Below are 18,766 nucleotides of genomic sequence, written 5' to 3'. Positions count from 1 at the left end.
TTTCAGAAGACAGAAGATAGTGTGTGTATCTGTTAGGAAATAAATATTACATCTTCACAAATTTCAACACATTCACCTAAAATACACGGTTCAGTATATTTTGCTGAGAACAAAATACAGCAATACACTACTGAGTGAAGTGTGTTCAGAGAAGTTTTCATTAAGTGCATGTAGCCACAGTGACTGTGGGGTCTGTGCACTGTGGGTCATGGGTAAAGAATGTTGTTTGTGCTCACAAAAGATGGTGGCTAATAAACCCAGAACTGGATTTTGGCTGAATGGAGAGGAGGCTTACACATGCTCTAGGAATTACATCACTGTCACATGATGTGGAGGCATGTGACTGCACTGATAAGGGCACCTGTTTATTGTCTTCTTGCCTCATTGATTTATTCCTCTGAGCAAATACTTAATTTAGCAGCATTACTTTATAATTTCATAATGTTTTCCCCCCTTTATTTCACTATTTACACTTGCATTTGGCTTACACAGTGAAAGTTAAGGTCACAAAATCAAGGTGACTTACAATCATGCAGTTTTACTGTATGTAGGGGAAAGTGGGGTCAATTGGGACAGTGCCTTTTTAGTAAGTAAAAAGCAACCATCCCTATGCCATTCACCATGCTCATAACCATACAAAAAAACATATGGAACAGTGACACAGCTACAGTTGGGACAGTATTGTCTATAGCTCCTACCTTGTCACAAATCAATAAAAAGTCAACAAGATAAAGGCTTTTTGACTCACTTTGAAGTCAATTTGTGTTTTAAGGTATATTTTGTCCAATAAGAGAGTTAGAATGTTAAGCCAAATTAATGTGCCATGTAAAAAACATAGCCTTGAGCATATTTTGACTGTGCAGAGTTCAACTGTTAAACTTAACAAGCTCAATAGCCAACATAAACATATAGGCTACATGTAGACTATGGTAACTACAGTGAGCTGATACACGCCACTGAAATGAAACTTGAGAGACAGTCAAAATCCATATTATAGTATTTCATTAAAATATAATGATTTTACAAATAACATTTTTCTCAAAGAAATGTTAACAAGTGACTTTGTAAACAAAAGGTGTTTTAAACTAAATTAAACTGAACAAGGTGAGCCAACCGACCCTATCCACTGTACCAGCTGTCCCTTGGAGGCAGAACTTTTGGAAAATGCACTCCTTGTACATTCAACAAAGTTGTACTTTCCATGTTTAGGTTGGACTCTAAAAAACGTAATTAATTATTAGCACCTGTATCTGTTCAGGGATCAAATTATTTTCATCACAGTTCATGTGAATAATAGAAGGTTATCTTGTGTCAACACAAATGTGTCGACCCCTATAACAAGGGGATAATTCATACTCTCCTTCATGACTATCGGTGTTTTACTGTTCTGACTCATGCACCACTATGATAGGTTTCAAGATGAAAAGAGCAGAAGAGCAATGCTTTGTTCTCATAATATATAGTTGCATAACATTTACACAAATGTTTGTCAGTGACAAAACAAAAGGACGTTAGCAAGAAAAAGATGGACGGACCTTTGCAGAGCAGTCACCTTACTGGCTAAGCTACATAGCTTAAGTAAATATTTTCCACCTTGTTGTATTCATATTGGGGTTGTGTATTCAATCACACCCCCTTTATGTTTGAACAAAGTCACCTACATCTTATTCCTACATTTTAAAAGTCACTACTCATGTTGGCATGTCTACAAGGTTATTTTCTATCTACAGTTGAAACAAATGAAATGGTTATTTAATAAAAATTAAACTGGACAAAACCTTTGCAGCAAAGCTGAACAGCTACCACGAGGGTGTTAATAGTAGCGACATAAGTTAGATCAACACAGTGCTCCTGATGGAAAATTTTCATAAAGCACATGCTTCATTGTCTGTCACACTGTCAGGTGATTCCTGCACTGCCAATCCAGTTAGACAGCAATCCAGTCACATAGTGATGAGACAGTGATTAATTACAATAACATTATTTTCAAAACAAAACACACAAGTTTTAAGTATTATTTCTAGCAGTACAATCGAGCTTCAACTTGCAATCCTGTGGCTGTAAATCATAAAATGTTATTTTCTGACGATTTTTTGAATAAAATCTATCATTTCTTTTTCCATTTTCAAACATGGGAACATGAGACTGGCTTTTTTAAGCACCTGACCCATCCTTAAAAGTGAACGAGTCTGTTTACACATGGGGAAAGATATTCAGCTGACTAGCTTTCACAATCATATTTTCCAAGCCTGGAAAAGTCATTGAACTGGTAAAAATCATTAAAAGTCTTGGGAAAGTCGAGGAATAATTGTTACAGTTATCTTCCGTAGATAACCTTTCATGTTTTTTTCAGTCTTTTATCCAGAAATGACTTCATAATCAAAAGCATTAAGAATACACTGATAGTAAAATAATTTCTATTTCCCTCATGCTTAAAAGCCAGTGCCAGACTACTGATATACTGTAAGTGCTTGTATGACTGTGCCCGTGGTTTAAAGTACTGGAAGTAAATATGAACATAACCCACTATTAGAGATTAGACCAGGTTAATTATTAATTTCACACAAGAATTAACATTGGGAGTAAAGTATACTTTACAATTCTGTTTGTGTTATATGTTGTGAACAGTTTTGGACATTTTATTATGGCTCCTAAAGAAATCATGGAATAGTCTTGTCAATGAAAATATGTGGGCATTCAGCCCTGCATTCAGCACCCCAGATGGAATGTGCTTTCAACTACATTCATACTTTCTTTGATTTTATCTTTTCCATAAAATTATACTGTTATGTTTACATGAGAGGTACAGTAAGTCTATGTATCAGCCTCTGGCGTAGTGTGTCTAAGGTTATCAGAATCAGGAAGCTAAAAATACAAAATTTATATTAGCTGTACATGAAAAATACAGTAAATCTCTCAGGAAGGTGCATCAAATGCATATTCTCATATATTTTCTAAGCTAAAAATATGTCAAGTTTTCACATATTTGAGAGTGCAAACACTCAACAACTCCTCAAACTTTCGAAGGTAGAACATGTGACTGTCTGACAACTGGAGGTAGTTTGAGCAGCTGGCAAATGTCATTGCACTCTGGTCCATGCTGCTGCTCCAGGAAGATCCTGAGGCCTCTGGCGGCAAAGTTGGAGGGGCCTCTGGGGGTCTTGGTGGAGTGAATCTGGGGGTCAGTGAGGTAGGTCAGCCCTTTGCCATTGGCTGTCACCCACCCTGTGAAAAAAAACGAAAGGATGATGTGTTCACGGTTAAGAACAAACTTTTATTATAGATAGTACATAGTGATTTCAGTGATCAGTGACACACAGACGAACCTTGCAGGTCAACAACCACTTCCTGGCAGTCAGAGAGCAGGTAGGTGAAGTGTCCAAAGGCAAGGCCATATTCTGTAGCCTGGAAACTCTTGTCCTTCTTCCAAGTGTTGTTGGTCAGTTTGACAAAGTCTCCAAGCATGTAGGGCTCCACTGTTACACATCCCACAATCTCATTTCCATTCAGAATCTATTAACAAATACAGAAAACAAAAGGGGAATTAAGAAATATTTAAAGGGACACTTCACCCCCAAATCAAAAATACATTTTTTTTTTTTTTCTCACCTCTAGTGCTATTTATCAGTCTAGATTGTTTTGGTGTGAGTTGTCAAGTGTTGGAGATATTGGCCGTAGACATGTCTGCCTTCTCTCCAATATAATGGAACTAGATGGCACTATTTTCTCTATGGCACTACACCTGCCAACCGTATTACCGTGCAGAAAGAAGAGTGCATATTCTCATGGATGAGAGGCTCATACTCATGATAGCATGATATGCGCACATAATTGCATCCTCCTTGGCTGAGCTGTAATGTTAGCTAGCTCAGTGGTGCCAGTTGAGCTAGCTGTTGATGCACGCTACCCTCTGCGCACTGATACTGTTGGCAGGTGCAGTTCAGTAGTGAGAAAATAGAAAATAGATGTGAAACTGCTCACAACAAGGTCTGTGGATTATCTTAGTAGTGAGTAACTGATTTCTGGAAAGAGACATTGCTGATGAGTTTTTGAATTTATTTTGGGGCGTACTGTCCCTTTAACAAGCAAAAATACAATTATGTGTATTTGTGTACTATAATTTTCTTCAGTAACCCAATGGCTTTATTATGTCAAATTAAATGTGGTGTTAGAGCATGATGGATGTTCTGTCACTACTCAAAATATTCACTAGTGCAAGTAATGCAGTCTTAGTATATAGTGTTTAATTTGGGGTGTGTGCAGAGACACTGAAGAGGATGCTTGCCACTGAGCTATTATCTGTATTATAATGTCCAGTTATTACCAGCCCATAGTGCATTCTAGACTAATAGCCAACAAATGATCAGCTCTAACAAAGTCTTGAGAGTATATTTCTAGTTGTGAACTGACAACTGGAGGGTGTACTGGGGTATTGCATTTGAATTTCAACTAACACTGCTCAAAGGCAGCTGCAGGCTATTCTGCACTCCGCTGTCTCTCGTTATGTATTTGTGTAGGGGGTCCTACTAAAGTGGCATTTGTGATTTGAGCCATTTGAATTCTCATGCAAAATCTGATAAAGCTACATTTCTTAGATGAAGTAAAACTTTCTATGTTTATTTTATATGTATGGCATGTAAATGTGGTCTGTATGATATGGCCTCACAAGTAGCGCTTCCGAGGGAATGAAGAAGATCTGAGCCATGACTTCCTTGTCGTAAAGACTCTTGTTGAATTCAGTCACATAGTACTGGGCTGTCATCTGTCTCTCCACATCTTTCAGGTGGAACTGGATCTCCTTTGGCTCCAAGTAATCTTTCCCCACATAACTAAATAAACATAAACATAAATACATAAAGTGAGATATAGTCCCAGTCCCATTTCTTAGTTTTACCCCTGTGCATAATTTCTGAGTGCCCCTTTGCCCCTTGGCACAGAGTTACAAGAGGTAGTGATTGAAGTCTTCCCCTATGAAATAGGACAACTCTTCAAGAGCCTGATATGTCATCAGTAAGCTAACATCATTTTCACTGATGACTACATGAATAGATGCAACTATTGCAATAATTGTGTTATAACAATGACATTTGCCATTTATTTGAAAAGCATGTTTCAAACTATCAAAGATGTCATCAAATAAAAAAGGACCCTGCTTTATTACCAGGCCACTGACAGTGCTCTGTAGGCTAACGTTAGCCACCTGGGATCCAACCCTGCCAGTCTGAACTAATATTAGAGGAGCTGCTGGACATGGATAAATTTTGGGCGTCATATGCCAGTAAGGGGTGGGGGCAGGGTTGCATGAAAATATGTCAAAATGTGGGACTGCATGGCACAAATCATCAACAACAATGTAAAGTTAGCTACCAAGCTAGTTAGCTACTGAGAAATTAGCATACTACCCGTAATGTTTTTGTTATGCATGTTATAAAGAAAAGGACATTGAAACGACATTTAGCTAAGATAACAATGCTTATCGTTTAAATGTTCATTGTTGAAGAAAAAGGATTTGTGGGTTTCATTTTTTGCTTGTGCAGCCATGTTAACATTCGGTTTAGAGAGTGCTGCTAAAAAAATCGCAGTTTGGAAGGCCATGTAGCCCTAACTTATAACTCCTTCCCGGCAAGGTATCAGGACACTACCCCTTGGTGTGAACATGCCAAACAGAAGGGTAGAGCTAAGTGGTCGGGGCAAGGGGTGTATCAGATTTGAGCCTCAAATGTGCAGTTGCATACCTGCTTAACCTCTCCTCCTGGTGTAAAAACTGCACCCATATTGCCTCTCTCTGCTTGCCCTGCACCCCCATCGGCTCTCCGATGTAAACACAGGTCTCCCTTGCTGTCCACAGTCCTGTGGCTTTGGAGAACTTTAAATGTAGAGCACCTAGTAGAAATTATCCAGAGATCAACAGACAGTTACAATCAGTGTTTTGTACTGATGACACAGACACATTTCAACAATGGGAATTCAAACTTACTGTAGGCAGTTCTGTGTGCCTCGAGTTTGAATTGTATCTTGTCACTGCGCAGTCTCTTCAGCAGACATTCATGGCAAACTCCAGCCAGTAGGGCTTGGTAATCCTGCTTTGACAGCAAATACTGACTCTCAGGGACGACACCCGCTACAGTGCTGTGCTTTAGGCAGCTGTAGCACCAGGGGTTCTTCATCTGGGGGCCATTTACTTTTTCTGAAAATGTAACTTCACTGCCCTGGTGTCCACTCTGATGCTCCTCCAGCATCTCAAATGAACTCTCTGAGGAGGTTTCAGTGGAAGCACACTGTTCTAGGACAAACTGGGAAAGGTTTGGGTGTGGGGTTGCTAAAGAGTTCTTGGCGTCAGGTTTTACAGATACTGAGTCAACTTCAGTGTCCATATTTGGGTCAACATTAAGGCTCTGCAAAGGTTTGGAGTCCCATCCAGATGTGTGTTTTATGTGTGTGGGATCATGAGCTGAATCGCTGCATTCAGAATCAAGTGTTTCTAAGAGGAAGAAGCTCCCATCGGAATCTGGTGACTTGCTGCTTTGGCCTTTGGTTCCTGCTTTTAAATGGCTGCTTGGCTGTGGTGTTCTGTTTGTGTGGGAGTTTAGGTCAACTGGGATTTTCTCCCATGACGACTGGGAACCGAAACTGTCACCAAGAGAGCTGGAGGATGTTTTGAGAGCTAGCTGGGATAAGGATTGCACTGCTCCTTCGCCTATTGACGGTTTCAGCGCCACATCAACAACGTCGGTCATCCAGTCCTCCTCAGTGCCCAGTGTCTCTATTCCAGCTTGTATCACTTCAAACTTCTCTGAATCACCACTTGCATTGGAGGAGGAAGTGGCTGGTATTGCAGATGTCGGGACTGTATGGGAACTGACACCAGTGTTACAACCCTGTAAGTCTCGCTTCTCGTTTTTATCAGCAGACTGCAGAATGCTGTCTGACCTGTCATCAACCTCAGTGGTCAGCAGGCTCTGATTAAGTGCATTTACCTCACGTTCAACGGCACTACTTCCTATGAAGCCACTGCTGCTGGGCCTGGGAGACCCTGAAACACTTAAGGAGAAGTTCTGCCATGAAGAGCCAAGGTCATCTGTGCTTCCTACAGTGCTACTCAGTTCAGGCTTTTGAGGTGGGCGCACAGCAGATGACTTTGAACCTCTCTGTTGTGGCTCCTCTCCTTTGAGTGACACTCTGCAGGCTTCGGTGCTACATTCTGTGTTGAGTGTACCAATGGTCGTCCCCAGTGCGGTAATACATACTGGTAACCTTGCCCCATCTATCTCATCACCGGTCCCCTCGCAGTTTGTGTTAGTTGCCTCACAAAGTGATGCGTGATACTTTTGGAATCTCTGCATCACCTTACAGAAACCTTCCAGAGTGAACTTGACCATTGCATCTTTAATGTTTTTGTAGCTGTCAGGAATAAATGACCCCTTATCTGAATTTCGGAAAGGCTCTACTTGCAACAGAAGCTTGACTTGGGTGACCAGGTGCATGATTTCAGCACAGAGGCTGTCTTTATCTTGAGTATCTGCACTGCAGTAGTCATAGAAATTTGCTAAAGCTTTTTGGCAAGCATGAGCTGCCTGTACCACAACCTCCAGAGGAGTGCCAAGCCATTTGTGAGCAACAGTGAGAGAATAGGCAGCCTTGAGGAAGGTGTGAAGCTCCTGCTTGCTGGTGACCAGCTCGCCCTCTGCTTTAGTGAGCAGGCCGATTGCAAATGCCTCTCTCGCCTGCAGGAGGAAAGACTGTCTTTCAGAGGCAGGGCACTGCACTGAGAAACTGTACGATAACAAGCAGGTCCCTTGAGTTGCCTACAGCAAAAAAAAAGTTCAGAGAGAAGCAAAAGAATCATTAAAGCAGCACCATGTAAGATTTATACCTCTTTGCTGTCGGTATCAGTTGTGATCAAAGTGATTTATATCACTTGCATAGAACAGTGAGCCCTGGCAGAGACCCATCAACAGAACAACTTACCACATTGGTCAACACATAGAGTGAAGTGTACTGGCTGTATACCACCGCCATCTTAGCTGCCTGGGCTGCTGAAAGAAGACGATGACTCCCATCCCCGAGGAAAGACTGCTCCAACCAATCAGACAGACATAGATAAACAATTATACAAGGGAAACAATACACATGGTTCCCACACATTTTTAACAAGGAATTTTCTAGTTATTTTACCCCATTCCCATGACTTTTACAGCCATACATTTTTAAACACATACTTTCCAGACATTTGCTGATAAGCAAACTGCTAGCACCTGCTAACTTTACTGTTAGACATTTCAGCCACCAACTTTCAGACAGTTCTTTCAAGAATTCAAGAATTCCAGGTAAGTAGAAAGGTAAGTAGTACAGGTGGTTCTGTGCAGAAGTAGTTTTGATGTAGGAATATGGTTATTAGAGTGAGTTAGGTTAATTACATTGCATTTTGCCAACAGGTGAGTGCAAGTATGAAGTAAAAATCCACTGTGAAGGCCCAAGGACAGAGAGATGTCATTTGCTGTAAAGCCTTCTGAGGCAAATTGTGATCTGTGATATTGGGCTTTATAAATAAAACTGAATTGAATTGAAAAAGACAGTATTAGGTTCTGTGGTAGGTTGAAAGATTTGTAACATCAGAAATGTGAAGACCTTGACTCATTTTAACAAAAAGAAATTAAAAGATGAATAAATGAAATTAGATCAAATGTTTGTGGCAATTAAGACCTCACAATTTAAATGTACGACTATTTAATTACTTATAAGGACTAAGACTCCTACGTAGCTGAAGACTCCTCCTAAGCGATGATGTAATGCTGGTCTGGTCTATGTGTATCACGTGACACTGTCTTTAAAAGACACACAGCACAGCACTACATTTTAAATTACTATTGCAATACACATATTTTGTGTAACATTAGAAATGTTTTAGGATTTTATAAGCATATTTCAAATAACAGCCAAAACAATGCATATTTAAAACTTTTTGAAAACATTCTGTTAATTTCAAACCATTTAAAGGCCTGGAAATAGTTTTTCTAGTTTCAAAGCTTTTCCAGAAATCAGACCATGGGAACTCTGAATACAAAGAAATCATTATATCAGTAAGACTGACCAAATCAATATCTGGATTAGTCCTAAAAGCGTGGAAGTCCTCATCGTTCATAGACACCAATATGTTGGCCAGTATGCCAAGAGAGGTTCCAATGCCCTATAAAATATACAGACATGCAGAGCGAAGGTTTATAACACGGTGTTAACTGGGATGTGCATGTTTACAAGCTGATAATATGGCAACTGCCTTGTTGTAGTTGTCTCTCTACCTTTTTATCAGGTTGAGGAAGTGCGTAGTAGCCAACCAGAGAGGCCCAGATCAGCTCTGCAGCCTCGCGCCACAGGCCTGGAACAAAGCACACAACAGCCATGACACCACTGTATTAGTGGTTTAAACTACTGTCTTTCCTTAAGGAAAAAGATCTTACCTAGCTTTTGTAAAATCATTCCACGCACTTGAACACTCACAGCCTGCACAAGAGCCTTGTCATTTTCATTGTGGTACACCCAACAACCTGTGTAAGAAAACAAAGATTTGGTTTTATTGAGCTTGTAGAAAAACCAACATAATACATTATTAAAGGCAATTAAAAGAACATAGCACCTACCTGTGGCCCCGCTGTCGTTAATCAAACTGCTCAGTATGTACTCTGCCTTCTGCAGTTTGCCTGTGGGGAAGATGATTGTAATGTTTATCCAACTCTGTATAACAAAACATTAACTATCTCTACAGTGACAATGTGTAATTAGGACAAAGCCTTTTCACATCTCTATGTTATGAGTTTGTATCAATTATTTCCCAAAATAATGAATAGGATGATGTATGAAGTGTTACTCATTCATCAACCCCAGGTCTTCACCACACTGTACCAGAGTTAAAGTAGACTCTGGCCTGCCGTATGACCAGCTGGGGAGCCACAGGGGTGTCGGGGTGGCGTCTGTGGAGCAGCTTGGTGATCCTTAGCAACCGGCTGGACTCGTCTGTCCAGTAGAGGAAACGGTCAACTAAAAAGACCACTGCCAGCGCCGTGCATGCCTCGTGAGCCACGATGGAGGCCTTCAGAACAGCCTGGAGACAAAACAAACACAAATACAAGTCATTTTGTTTGTTTAGCAACTCTGCAAGGAGGCCATTTCCTGTGGGATTTTTACCAGCAGCGGAGACAGGTGTTTGCTGATGAGGTCACTGAGGTTGGTCTTGTCATTGGCACTGACTGACTGCTTGTACTGCCACTTCTCCGGCACAAAGGGCCACTTCATCTCCATTGCCTCCTGCAGGAGAGAGGCCAGCTCTGCACACAGCGAGTCTGCAGGAAATTATTTGGATTTCATAAAACAAACAAAGTGTGTGTTAAGATGAACTGATTCAAAAACTTGAATAAATGACACAACACTTGATAAACTTGTTCAACTTTTTGGAAGAGTGAATAACTAAACTAAAAGGTTAAGTTTGGTATTTTCCAACCTGGACCATATTTTCCCGTATTTTGTGACTAAATGACTAATATGAACACAATTTTTGGGACTGGCCCAGTATTGAATGAAAGAGCTGCAGCCAGCAGTAGCGCAACAGGCTGCAATGTAACCACTCAGGGCAATTATGCATTTTCAATGTACGTCCATTAAAAAAATAACTTGTTTTTACCACTGACAGGCTCAGATTGTTATAATGAGTGTCTGACAACTTCATGGAAAGGATCCCTACAGAGACTGACCTTTTTGTTAAAAAGTAAGATCCTTTTAGTTGAAGAAACAGCCTTGAAACTGCTGATGGCAATGCCACCAGACTCTAAGACTTTAAATCTTACTATATAATAAATGAAACGAAAACTCTGTCTGTCTGTGTCTCTGTTCCACGTTTTTCTCCTCACTGACTTGGTCAGTCCATGTGAAATTTGGCACAGTGGTAGAGGGTCATGGGAGGATGCGAATGAAGCAATATTACATCAATTGGCCAAAGGGGAGCACTATAGCAACGGACTGAAATTGCAAACTTTGAACGGGCATATCTCATGCCCCGTATTTCGTAGAGACATGAAACTTTGCATGGAGATGCCTCTCCTCATGAGGAACAAATTTGCCTCAAGAACCCATAACTTCCGGTTATATAGATTTTCCTCCATTTTGAATTTTTTGAAAAACACTTAAAATCGATGTCTTCCTAGGAAGTTTGACCGATCTGCATGAAATTCGGTGAACATAATCTAGGGACCAATATCTAAAGTTCCCCCTTGGCAAGTTGGAAAACTTACTAAAACTGAGCTTCTATAAGGCAATGAATATTGTGGAGGGCGTGGCTCATCACATAAAGGTGTGTAACATCTCAAGGGTTTCACCGATCACCATGCAACTTTGTAGGCATATGACCACACATAATCTGAGGGGACCCCTCCATTATAGACCCAAGCAAACAAAATGGGTCATGGTATGGTATGCTGTACATAATCACAGAAACTGTCAGTGTGTCATTCTGTCAGTCAATCATTCTGTCTGTCCCACATTTTTCTACTCACTGACGTGGTCAATCTATGTGAAACTGCACATAGGCATTGAGGACTGGCATAGGTAGAAGGTGACAAAGCTACCAATGGGTATGGACTAGTAAAGAGTAATTTTAGCCAGCATATTTTCACTTCACATTGTTGGAACAGTGCAAAGATGAACCTAGGCAGTTTTTGAGAGTTTCATTTTGGTTCTGTTGACTTCAAATAAAGTGTGTTTTACCATAATGAAATTACTGTTTATTTCAGTGGAGTCTGGTGGGTTTGGATGGTTTGGGGCATTTTCTGTTGTAGAATTGCATCAGTTTCATTTTAGGGTTAATATCAGGATTAATATCAAACCAAACAGAACGCTGCTGTTTTGGCATTCCTTGCTTTGACAGAGATGTGATGTGGGCACTTGTAAGGCAGATGAATTTGATTATATTGAGTGAATGAGATTTATAATGAGTACTGCCCCATCTTGTGCAACTAAAAGGTTTTGGCTAAACAAAAGGAAATCCCCTAAAATTCACACTGAGCATTTGTAAAGAATGCCTTTGTCCCTCATTCTCCACACAAACCATGGATGGCATTTTCATAATTTTTTGTATATGTATATAACACATGGATATTATATGCTACGGCTGGTGGGCGGTGCTTCTTTTTGGCTCCACTGCTTTCAGCATGGCAACCGGGTCACAAATGTTCTCATTTTACAGCTAAACAGTACACTAAAATGTTTCTGAAAACATTTGAAACAAGACATAGGCAATGCAGTAACAGAGTCTCAATTCATATTTGATCTGCGTTGCCTAGTTTGACAATCTGACTTTAGTTCACAAGCACTAGCAGCTGTCTAGCAAATGCCATTAGAGGCACTATGACAAGGAGGAACTTTTTTTTCACAGATTATCTGCCTTATGTACTACTGTGAGGATATAGACACAGTTTCAGCAAATATAACCAAGAGTTATTTTCATAAAAGTTACTTACTTCAATTTTAATCCAAACCCCAATCCAATCTCCTCACGTTCCCAAATGAAAACTCAACAAACAGCACCATCTTGTGTCTGACCTTTGCAGCTACAGTAGTTGAGCCCCTCTGCCTCAGTGGGTTGGTTGGACTGCTTAGCTGCTCTGAGGCACTCCTCCAGTAAACCCCCCACCTCCTGGCTGTCCATTCTGGTAAACACTGAGAGGATTTCTTCCTCTCTCTGCCTCTTCGCTCTTGTTCCTGTGTTAGAGTGATTCAAGAAGGGAAGGGGGGGTTCCAATGAATGACCAGACTGCAGCTGAGAAAAGATTTCACCATCAGGTCTGTTTGTAAATTTCAAAACATGAAATATTGTATCAATACATGATTAAAACTCAAATAAATGAATAAATAATATCACAAAATTCTTGTTGTTGTTGTTTTTTTTATTCCAATTAAAATAAATGTATATGAAATTATAAGTTTATGGACAGTACATCTCTGTTGATGTGCCTGTTTTTCCATGAAACAATGTCACAGGTAAAAAAAAAACCTTTGGTTTATGGTCCTTAAAGAGAGTCACAAAGTTTTTGTTTACCAATGATTTTATAGTGAGCCATACTTTCGGTTCATTGAGACATAATAATTTCATACTATATTATATCGTATCATATAATATGTAAAACAATGTGTAAAAGTTATTTTGAGTGTATGAACTCTCAGTCCAAGGACAACTTGCAAGTGAAGTGCACATAGAGAAAACACACTATATCGTGTAATATGCCAAACACAGTGCACTGACATTAAAGAAACTCCACACACATAACAGGGGTGAAAGTCACTGCTGTTTCTGTCGACACGTTTAAAACAATCCTTCTCACTCCAGTCAAACGCCAGCTTTACAAAACTGTATCATTTACTACAATGTCAGATTGATGAAACATTATTTTCATAAACAGCACCTACCGTTTCCTCAGGTTCTCCTCGTCTTCCTGAAAGGGCAGTACTATACTGTGCTGCCTTCAAATGCTGTCGGAAATATTGCAGTTTCAATTGCAATTGAGAGCGCTCGTTTTGAGTTCCCTTTGTACTTCTTAGTGACGAGATGTGTGTTTTCCGGTATGTTCACACACTGACTGTACTTTCCACATATCAGCAAGATGATAGGCCATGTGTTGTAAATTTGTCAATGAAAAAACAAAACAAATTACGTCACTGCTTATAATACCTTAGCATTACATTAGATTACATTATCACTCACTTAAAGAGGAACACCACCTAAATTAAGAATTCCAGTGTTATATGTCTGTGGCCCAGGAAAGTGTAATTAGTATTTGTGAACATGAGCTACTCTCTCTCAAAGCCAGAAACCAGAGAAGTAAAGCTCCATCTCCACCTACAGTAGCAGTGCGGTACGTTTCAGTTCAGTCCAGTAAGCATTTTTTCCGTCTATGCTGTGAAAAGTTGTGGATGGTACCAATGGGGCCATTCTGTACTGCCCCCATTTTTGGCCACCCCTCTGTTGGGGTACCTAGCACACAGATCTGGTACTAAAAGGTGGAGCTAAGAACACTGCAGTCAGCTGATTGGTCGATAGCATACTACTTTTGGTAAGGGCTAAGTTGTGGCTGGTTTTGTAACTGCTGTTCATACTGTGGCAAGTCTTATATATATTAGTAAACTACAACAATAAAAAAAATAAAGGATGTTTTGCTGCCTCTCGCAGCAGCTGTAGTCTGAGAAAAAAAACCCCTCAATTCACTGGGCCGACTGCCGGCAACTTTTAGGGTGGAATGTTTACTTATAATGTTACTCAATGCATGAGTTGATGAAGTGAATCCATCAGCACATCTTAAATTTCAATGTGACAGCTTTGACCATCACTATAGTTGTTTTTTTTTGTCTCTCTTGGATGACACAGACGTTTAGTAATGAGGGGATCTTCAAACATTTAAAATATATATATATACATACATACACATACATACAACAATTTCCCCCTGGGGATCAATAAAGTATCTCTGATTCTGATATATATATATATATATATATGTATATTTCGACCAGATTTTGTTAACTGCAGATAGTCTAATCCTCACTTGGAGAAAAAAAAAAGCATCGCGGAGTATTCCTGGGGGGTCTGGACGGCTGTGCTTACCTGGGAAGGACTCAGTGCACAAACCCACTATTTTTAAATATCCCATGGAGAGTGACTCTCACTACAGCCACTGTTTTTTGTTCTGAAAATGTCGAATTGTTCTCTGGACAAGAACTGAGGTGCAGATGTTCCATCTATGAGGAAATACAGTGAGTGCTGGACGAAGCAGTGTGTGACAAGAACCCCGCCCACATTTAAGGGTACTCTTTGTGGTGGAAACACTAAACATACCTAGGGTCTAGGTACCATGTCTGAAGGGTCACTTTTGGTTCCAAAGGTACCATATTGAAAGTGTTAGGTGGAAACTGGACTTAAGCCTCAAACTTGTAATGTCATTGGGTATAAAGTCTGGAGCTGCTCCACAGACAATGAATGTGAGCCTGATTTTGTGGACCCACAGAATGTTTTTTTTTTAATACACAAATGGCCTTTATAGACCCTATTACTGTGACATGGCGCAAACATTTCCATTGTTGAAAATTGCAGAGATATGCAAAATCTGCGAACTTATTTCTTTTTTTTTTCTGTTGTCATTTCCTGCTGTAAATATGTAATTTAAAGATGTATACTGTAGTTCAACATGGTGGTCTGACCTATCTGACCTTTCTGCTGTGCTTATTTTATGTACGTTGTTGCTTTGCTAGCGTCTTTGATAAAGCAAATCTAACAGCATGGAAGCTAAGCAATGTACTGCCACTGATGGGTGCCACAGTGAAACGCACTAGCCACCTAAAAAGATCAATATCACTTTAAGTGTTAAATATATTTGAAATATTTTCCACACTTTACCTTACACACTAATGGATTGAGGCAGCAGTAGACCAGGAGGTAAAGCATTGCGAGGTAAAGCAATGAAAAAATTCTAAATATAGCGTACATTTAAACTGATTTTGATTTTTGTCGGTGGGCCTTTTCTTAAGGTGGCTAAAAACTAACTGAGGCAGCCTCTGCTCAGCACTGTTTCATTTTATGTACGTGATGTCAGGGGTTATTGTTAATAAACTGTGATTTAGTCACCTCAAAACATTCTCTTGTTACATAGAACATCTTTCCCAATTCATTGTCTAAGGAGCAGCTCCCTGACATCACAAATCTGAGTTTCAGCACTCTGGATTTTTTGGATTTGTAAGAAAATGTTTTATGTGTTGTAATATTTTGGGACTTTCTTAGACCATAGGAATAATATGAATGGCTTTGGAAAATACAGTCCCCCTTTAATCCCCGTGACCTGACCTGAACGCAACATGTGACGTCATGAAGGCAGCAAACCCCTACCCTGCAGCAACAGGTAGGTGTACTATATGTTTAACATATCACTATGAAAAAAAACCCGTGTATTTAATGTGCAACCTTCTTGATTCACCTAATAAACAGCAATGCAGCATAGTTTTCTCTAACTGCCATGCAGTGTTATAAATGCATTTATCAACAAATGCATGAACGTCCCATTCTGCCACTGCAGCAGCTGTATACTCCTTGGTTACTGTCATCCAGCCAAGTGCACGAGACCACTCGATAAAATGTTAAAAAAAAAATCTAAATGTATAAAGTGTATGTGAAGGTAGCACAAAACTGAAAGTGTAGACATGTGTGAGACTATAAAGAAATTCTACATTTTGTCTGACAAGACGTATTAATATCGCAGAGATACGGTGTGTGATGGTGCGTGGCGGCTCGTGCACAACAAGCATGTGCAGACTGGTGTTGCTGTGCTACTACCAATAGGCGGGACTGTGGCTCTGCAGTGTAACTGTGAGCCGCACAGCTGGAACAGGAGCAGAGGGCTGGCACGCGGTCCAGCTGCGACCAGATGACTGAGCTCAGCTGCTCCTAACACGCCAACAACACATCGCATCCATAAACTTGCTTCCGAGCGCGCCAGGAGATGACTTGTGCGCACTGTAGGGTTAATGTGCCGTAGGAAAGCCCCCGCATAGCCCATTCAGAGAGCATCAACCCAGCATCAACTCTGAGGAGGAATCCGAGTGCATCTTTTCTGATGACTTCTTGGGTTTCGATCATCGGCGCCTCTCTCCGCAGGACCCCGTGTTCCCACTCCGTAGCCGAACAGGCGTTTTGAGTTCGGTACGTGGTGCTGGTGATGTAACGCTTTGCATCTCAGTGCTCACTCCACAATTGTTCTCACTGTCGTCTCCTCTCCCAGAGCATGGGACCCTTCAAACTCTAAAGGTAAGACGTGTCATAACTTGCATGTTAGTAATCAGAGGCCGCTGGAGACTTTTTTTTTTACGCACGGCGGGTTTCAGAAGCTTTTCTTTCTCGTCTGGTCAGACACTTGCATTTAGAAGAAACCCACCACAGTGTAATGTTGCATGTGTCTTATTTCACTCCTACTTCACCTACAGCAGTGTAAATGTGTATTGTTGTATTGCAACAGTAGATACGATCATGCGAGGACTTGTGTTCTTGCACCATCAGCCACAGCAAATCAGAATTTCATGTTGACTCATTGGGGAGTCATGAGTGCGCTTTGTACTTTGTGTTGGAAGTACTTACAGCTGTTGTGCTCAGACTTGTACAAGGCACTGGTTGCATCAGTTATGTCTACTAGTTGAACCAAGGCCATAGCCATGGAGTCAAAAATGGGGAGGGGGGACCAAATCCCCTTGGATGTGTGGGTCTTGTTGATTTTATTTGTTATTATGATTACATTTTATATTCAACAGGTGTGCATGGGGTACGTGGTTGCCTGATGTATAGCATAGATTAAAGAAAAAAGTATACTTTTTTATCAAGAATTTGGGGGCGGTGGTCGTATCCTCAAATACATATTATAATTACTGCCTTGAGCTGAACTTATACAAGGCAGTAATTAAAACATATGTATTTGGGGGACACCCCCCCCCCCACGCATGCTCAAAATGTCCCCCTCAGTGTATTGATAGAAAATGTAAGAAAGATTTGCTATGCTTCGAGAGGCAACCCGCACTGCTGTCTGAAATAATCATTAGCAAATGCAATCATAATCATAATTAAACTTTAAAAATGTAATTGTCAAATTAACATTGTTATCACTTCAGGTTCTAGTATTTTGATGTACTGCGTAACTAGTGCAAATGGCGTTGCTGTACCCCGGCTGACACCATTGAACATAAGTTACAGTTTGTAACTCTTATAAATTTTACAATAAATTACATTATTATCACCTTAAAGGTTACAACTGCAATATTCAACCACATTCAGAGTTTTACTGTGAAATTCATGCAGGTAAATATAGTAGTTTTAGAGAAGTACACTGCTAAATCACAGTAATATATGCAGTTTGACTGTGAGATTACAGTGAAATATAATAATGCCATGGGAGCATACTGCTAAATCAATATACTCCAATGTACACAGATGGTGAAGTTACAGTTAAATACATTAATTTTACAGGAACATACTGTTATATTACAGTGATGTAATAATATATGGCTTTAACTGCGTGGATACAATTGAATACAGCAATTTTACAAGAGCATATTGCTAAATCACAGTAATATGTTGGCATAACTACTTTGAGATCATAGTATACAGCTGTCATTTCACAATAATTTACTGTAAAAATGATACACTAACTTACTGTGAAAGTGATGCAACTAGTTGCTAAGAATTTTCTGTAAATGTATATATCTCTAGTGGACTGAAAAAGCAATTGGTTTTATCATTCTAGTAGGCTACCAAAAGTTTAATTTGTATTTGCGATACTATTAATTTATATAATAAAAAAATACTTGCCGTCCATGTATAGATACAATATTGCCACACAAAATATTATGATACTATTATGTATTGATATTTTCCCCACCCCACCGCAGACCCAACTTCAGGGTTTGGCCAATTGAAAATAGTCCCCCCAGTCATAAGTAGGTGATTACAGCCCTGAACTAAAGGAATTAATGGGTCAGTGCAATTATTTTCAGGAGGAGGAGCCTCACTGGGCATAGAGTAGAGAAGGAAGTAGGAATTCCAGGGAGTGGCTGGGTGAGTGAGAATAATGGTAAACAAAAATCTACTAGTGTGCAAACTTACTGCCTGACCCATCTGGTAAGAGAAGGGGAGGAGGGAAGATGCCTTGCTGAGGGTTCCATGAAATGGCACTAACACTGACCTTCAAGAACC

At 40.1% G+C, this 18,766-nt stretch overlaps 2 protein-coding genes across 5 annotated transcripts in view; one reads left to right on the top strand and one right to left on the bottom strand.

Annotated features, from left to right (window-relative positions):
* Positions 1-31: 31 nt before the first annotated feature.
* alpk1 (alpha-kinase 1) lies at positions 32-14,705 on the bottom strand. Of its 3 annotated transcripts, none has more exons than XM_078163776.1 (14): positions 14,645-14,705; positions 12,589-12,747; positions 10,183-10,337; positions 9,901-10,099; positions 9,639-9,698; positions 9,459-9,545; positions 9,300-9,376; positions 9,092-9,187; positions 7,969-8,073; positions 5,978-7,805; positions 5,736-5,883; positions 4,667-4,829; positions 3,327-3,513; positions 32-3,225 (listed from the first exon to the last, which is right to left on the bottom strand). In XM_078163776.1, the coding sequence occupies exons 1-14, from the start codon at positions 14,688-14,690 to the stop codon at positions 3,014-3,016; spliced, it is 3,522 nt and encodes a 1,173-aa protein (XP_078019902.1). In that variant the 5' UTR covers positions 14,691-14,705; the 3' UTR covers positions 32-3,013. The 3 variants fall into 3 exon arrangements, with proteins under 3 accessions (XP_078019902.1, XP_033507694.2, XP_033507693.2); XM_033651803.2 differs by lacking the exon at positions 14,645-14,705 and adding an exon at positions 13,453-13,592; XM_033651802.2 differs by lacking the exon at positions 14,645-14,705 and adding an exon at positions 13,453-13,527 and having other exon boundaries at positions 12,589-12,805.
* Positions 14,706-16,694: 1,989 nt separating this feature from the next.
* Positions 16,695-18,766, top strand: part of LOC117272648 (RAS guanyl-releasing protein 2-like) — a 53,921-nt gene continuing 51,849 nt past the window's right edge. For both annotated transcript variants that reach the window (XM_033651637.2, XM_033651635.2), the window contains exon 1: positions 16,695-16,834. The gene's annotated coding sequence lies outside the window, so the exon portion shown is untranslated. The remainder of the gene's footprint in view (positions 16,835-18,766) is intronic.

This window comes from Epinephelus lanceolatus, chromosome 22 (assembly GCF_041903045.1).
Source record: "Epinephelus lanceolatus isolate andai-2023 chromosome 22, ASM4190304v1, whole genome shotgun sequence".
Classification (NCBI taxonomy): Eukaryota; Metazoa; Chordata; class Actinopteri; order Perciformes; family Serranidae; genus Epinephelus; species Epinephelus lanceolatus.
The sequence above is the reverse complement of the archived record's forward strand: the minus strand, read 5'-3'. Positions and strand labels throughout refer to the sequence as shown.

Excerpts from the sequence above, each read along its gene's own strand:
- alpk1 (XM_078163776.1), bottom strand. The coding sequence starts at position 14,690 with ATGGGATATTTAAAAATAGTGGGTTTGTGCACTGAGTCCTTCCCAG. Across the intron at positions 8,074-9,091 it reads CTAATCCAGATATTGATTTG|TCTTTCCTCGGGGATGGGAG; the intron begins GTCAGTCTTACT and ends TGGTTGGAGCAG. Across the intron at positions 5,884-5,977 it reads GGCACACAGAACTGCCTACA|GTGCTCTACATTTAAAGTTC; the intron begins GTAAGTTTGAAT and ends AATTTCTACTAG.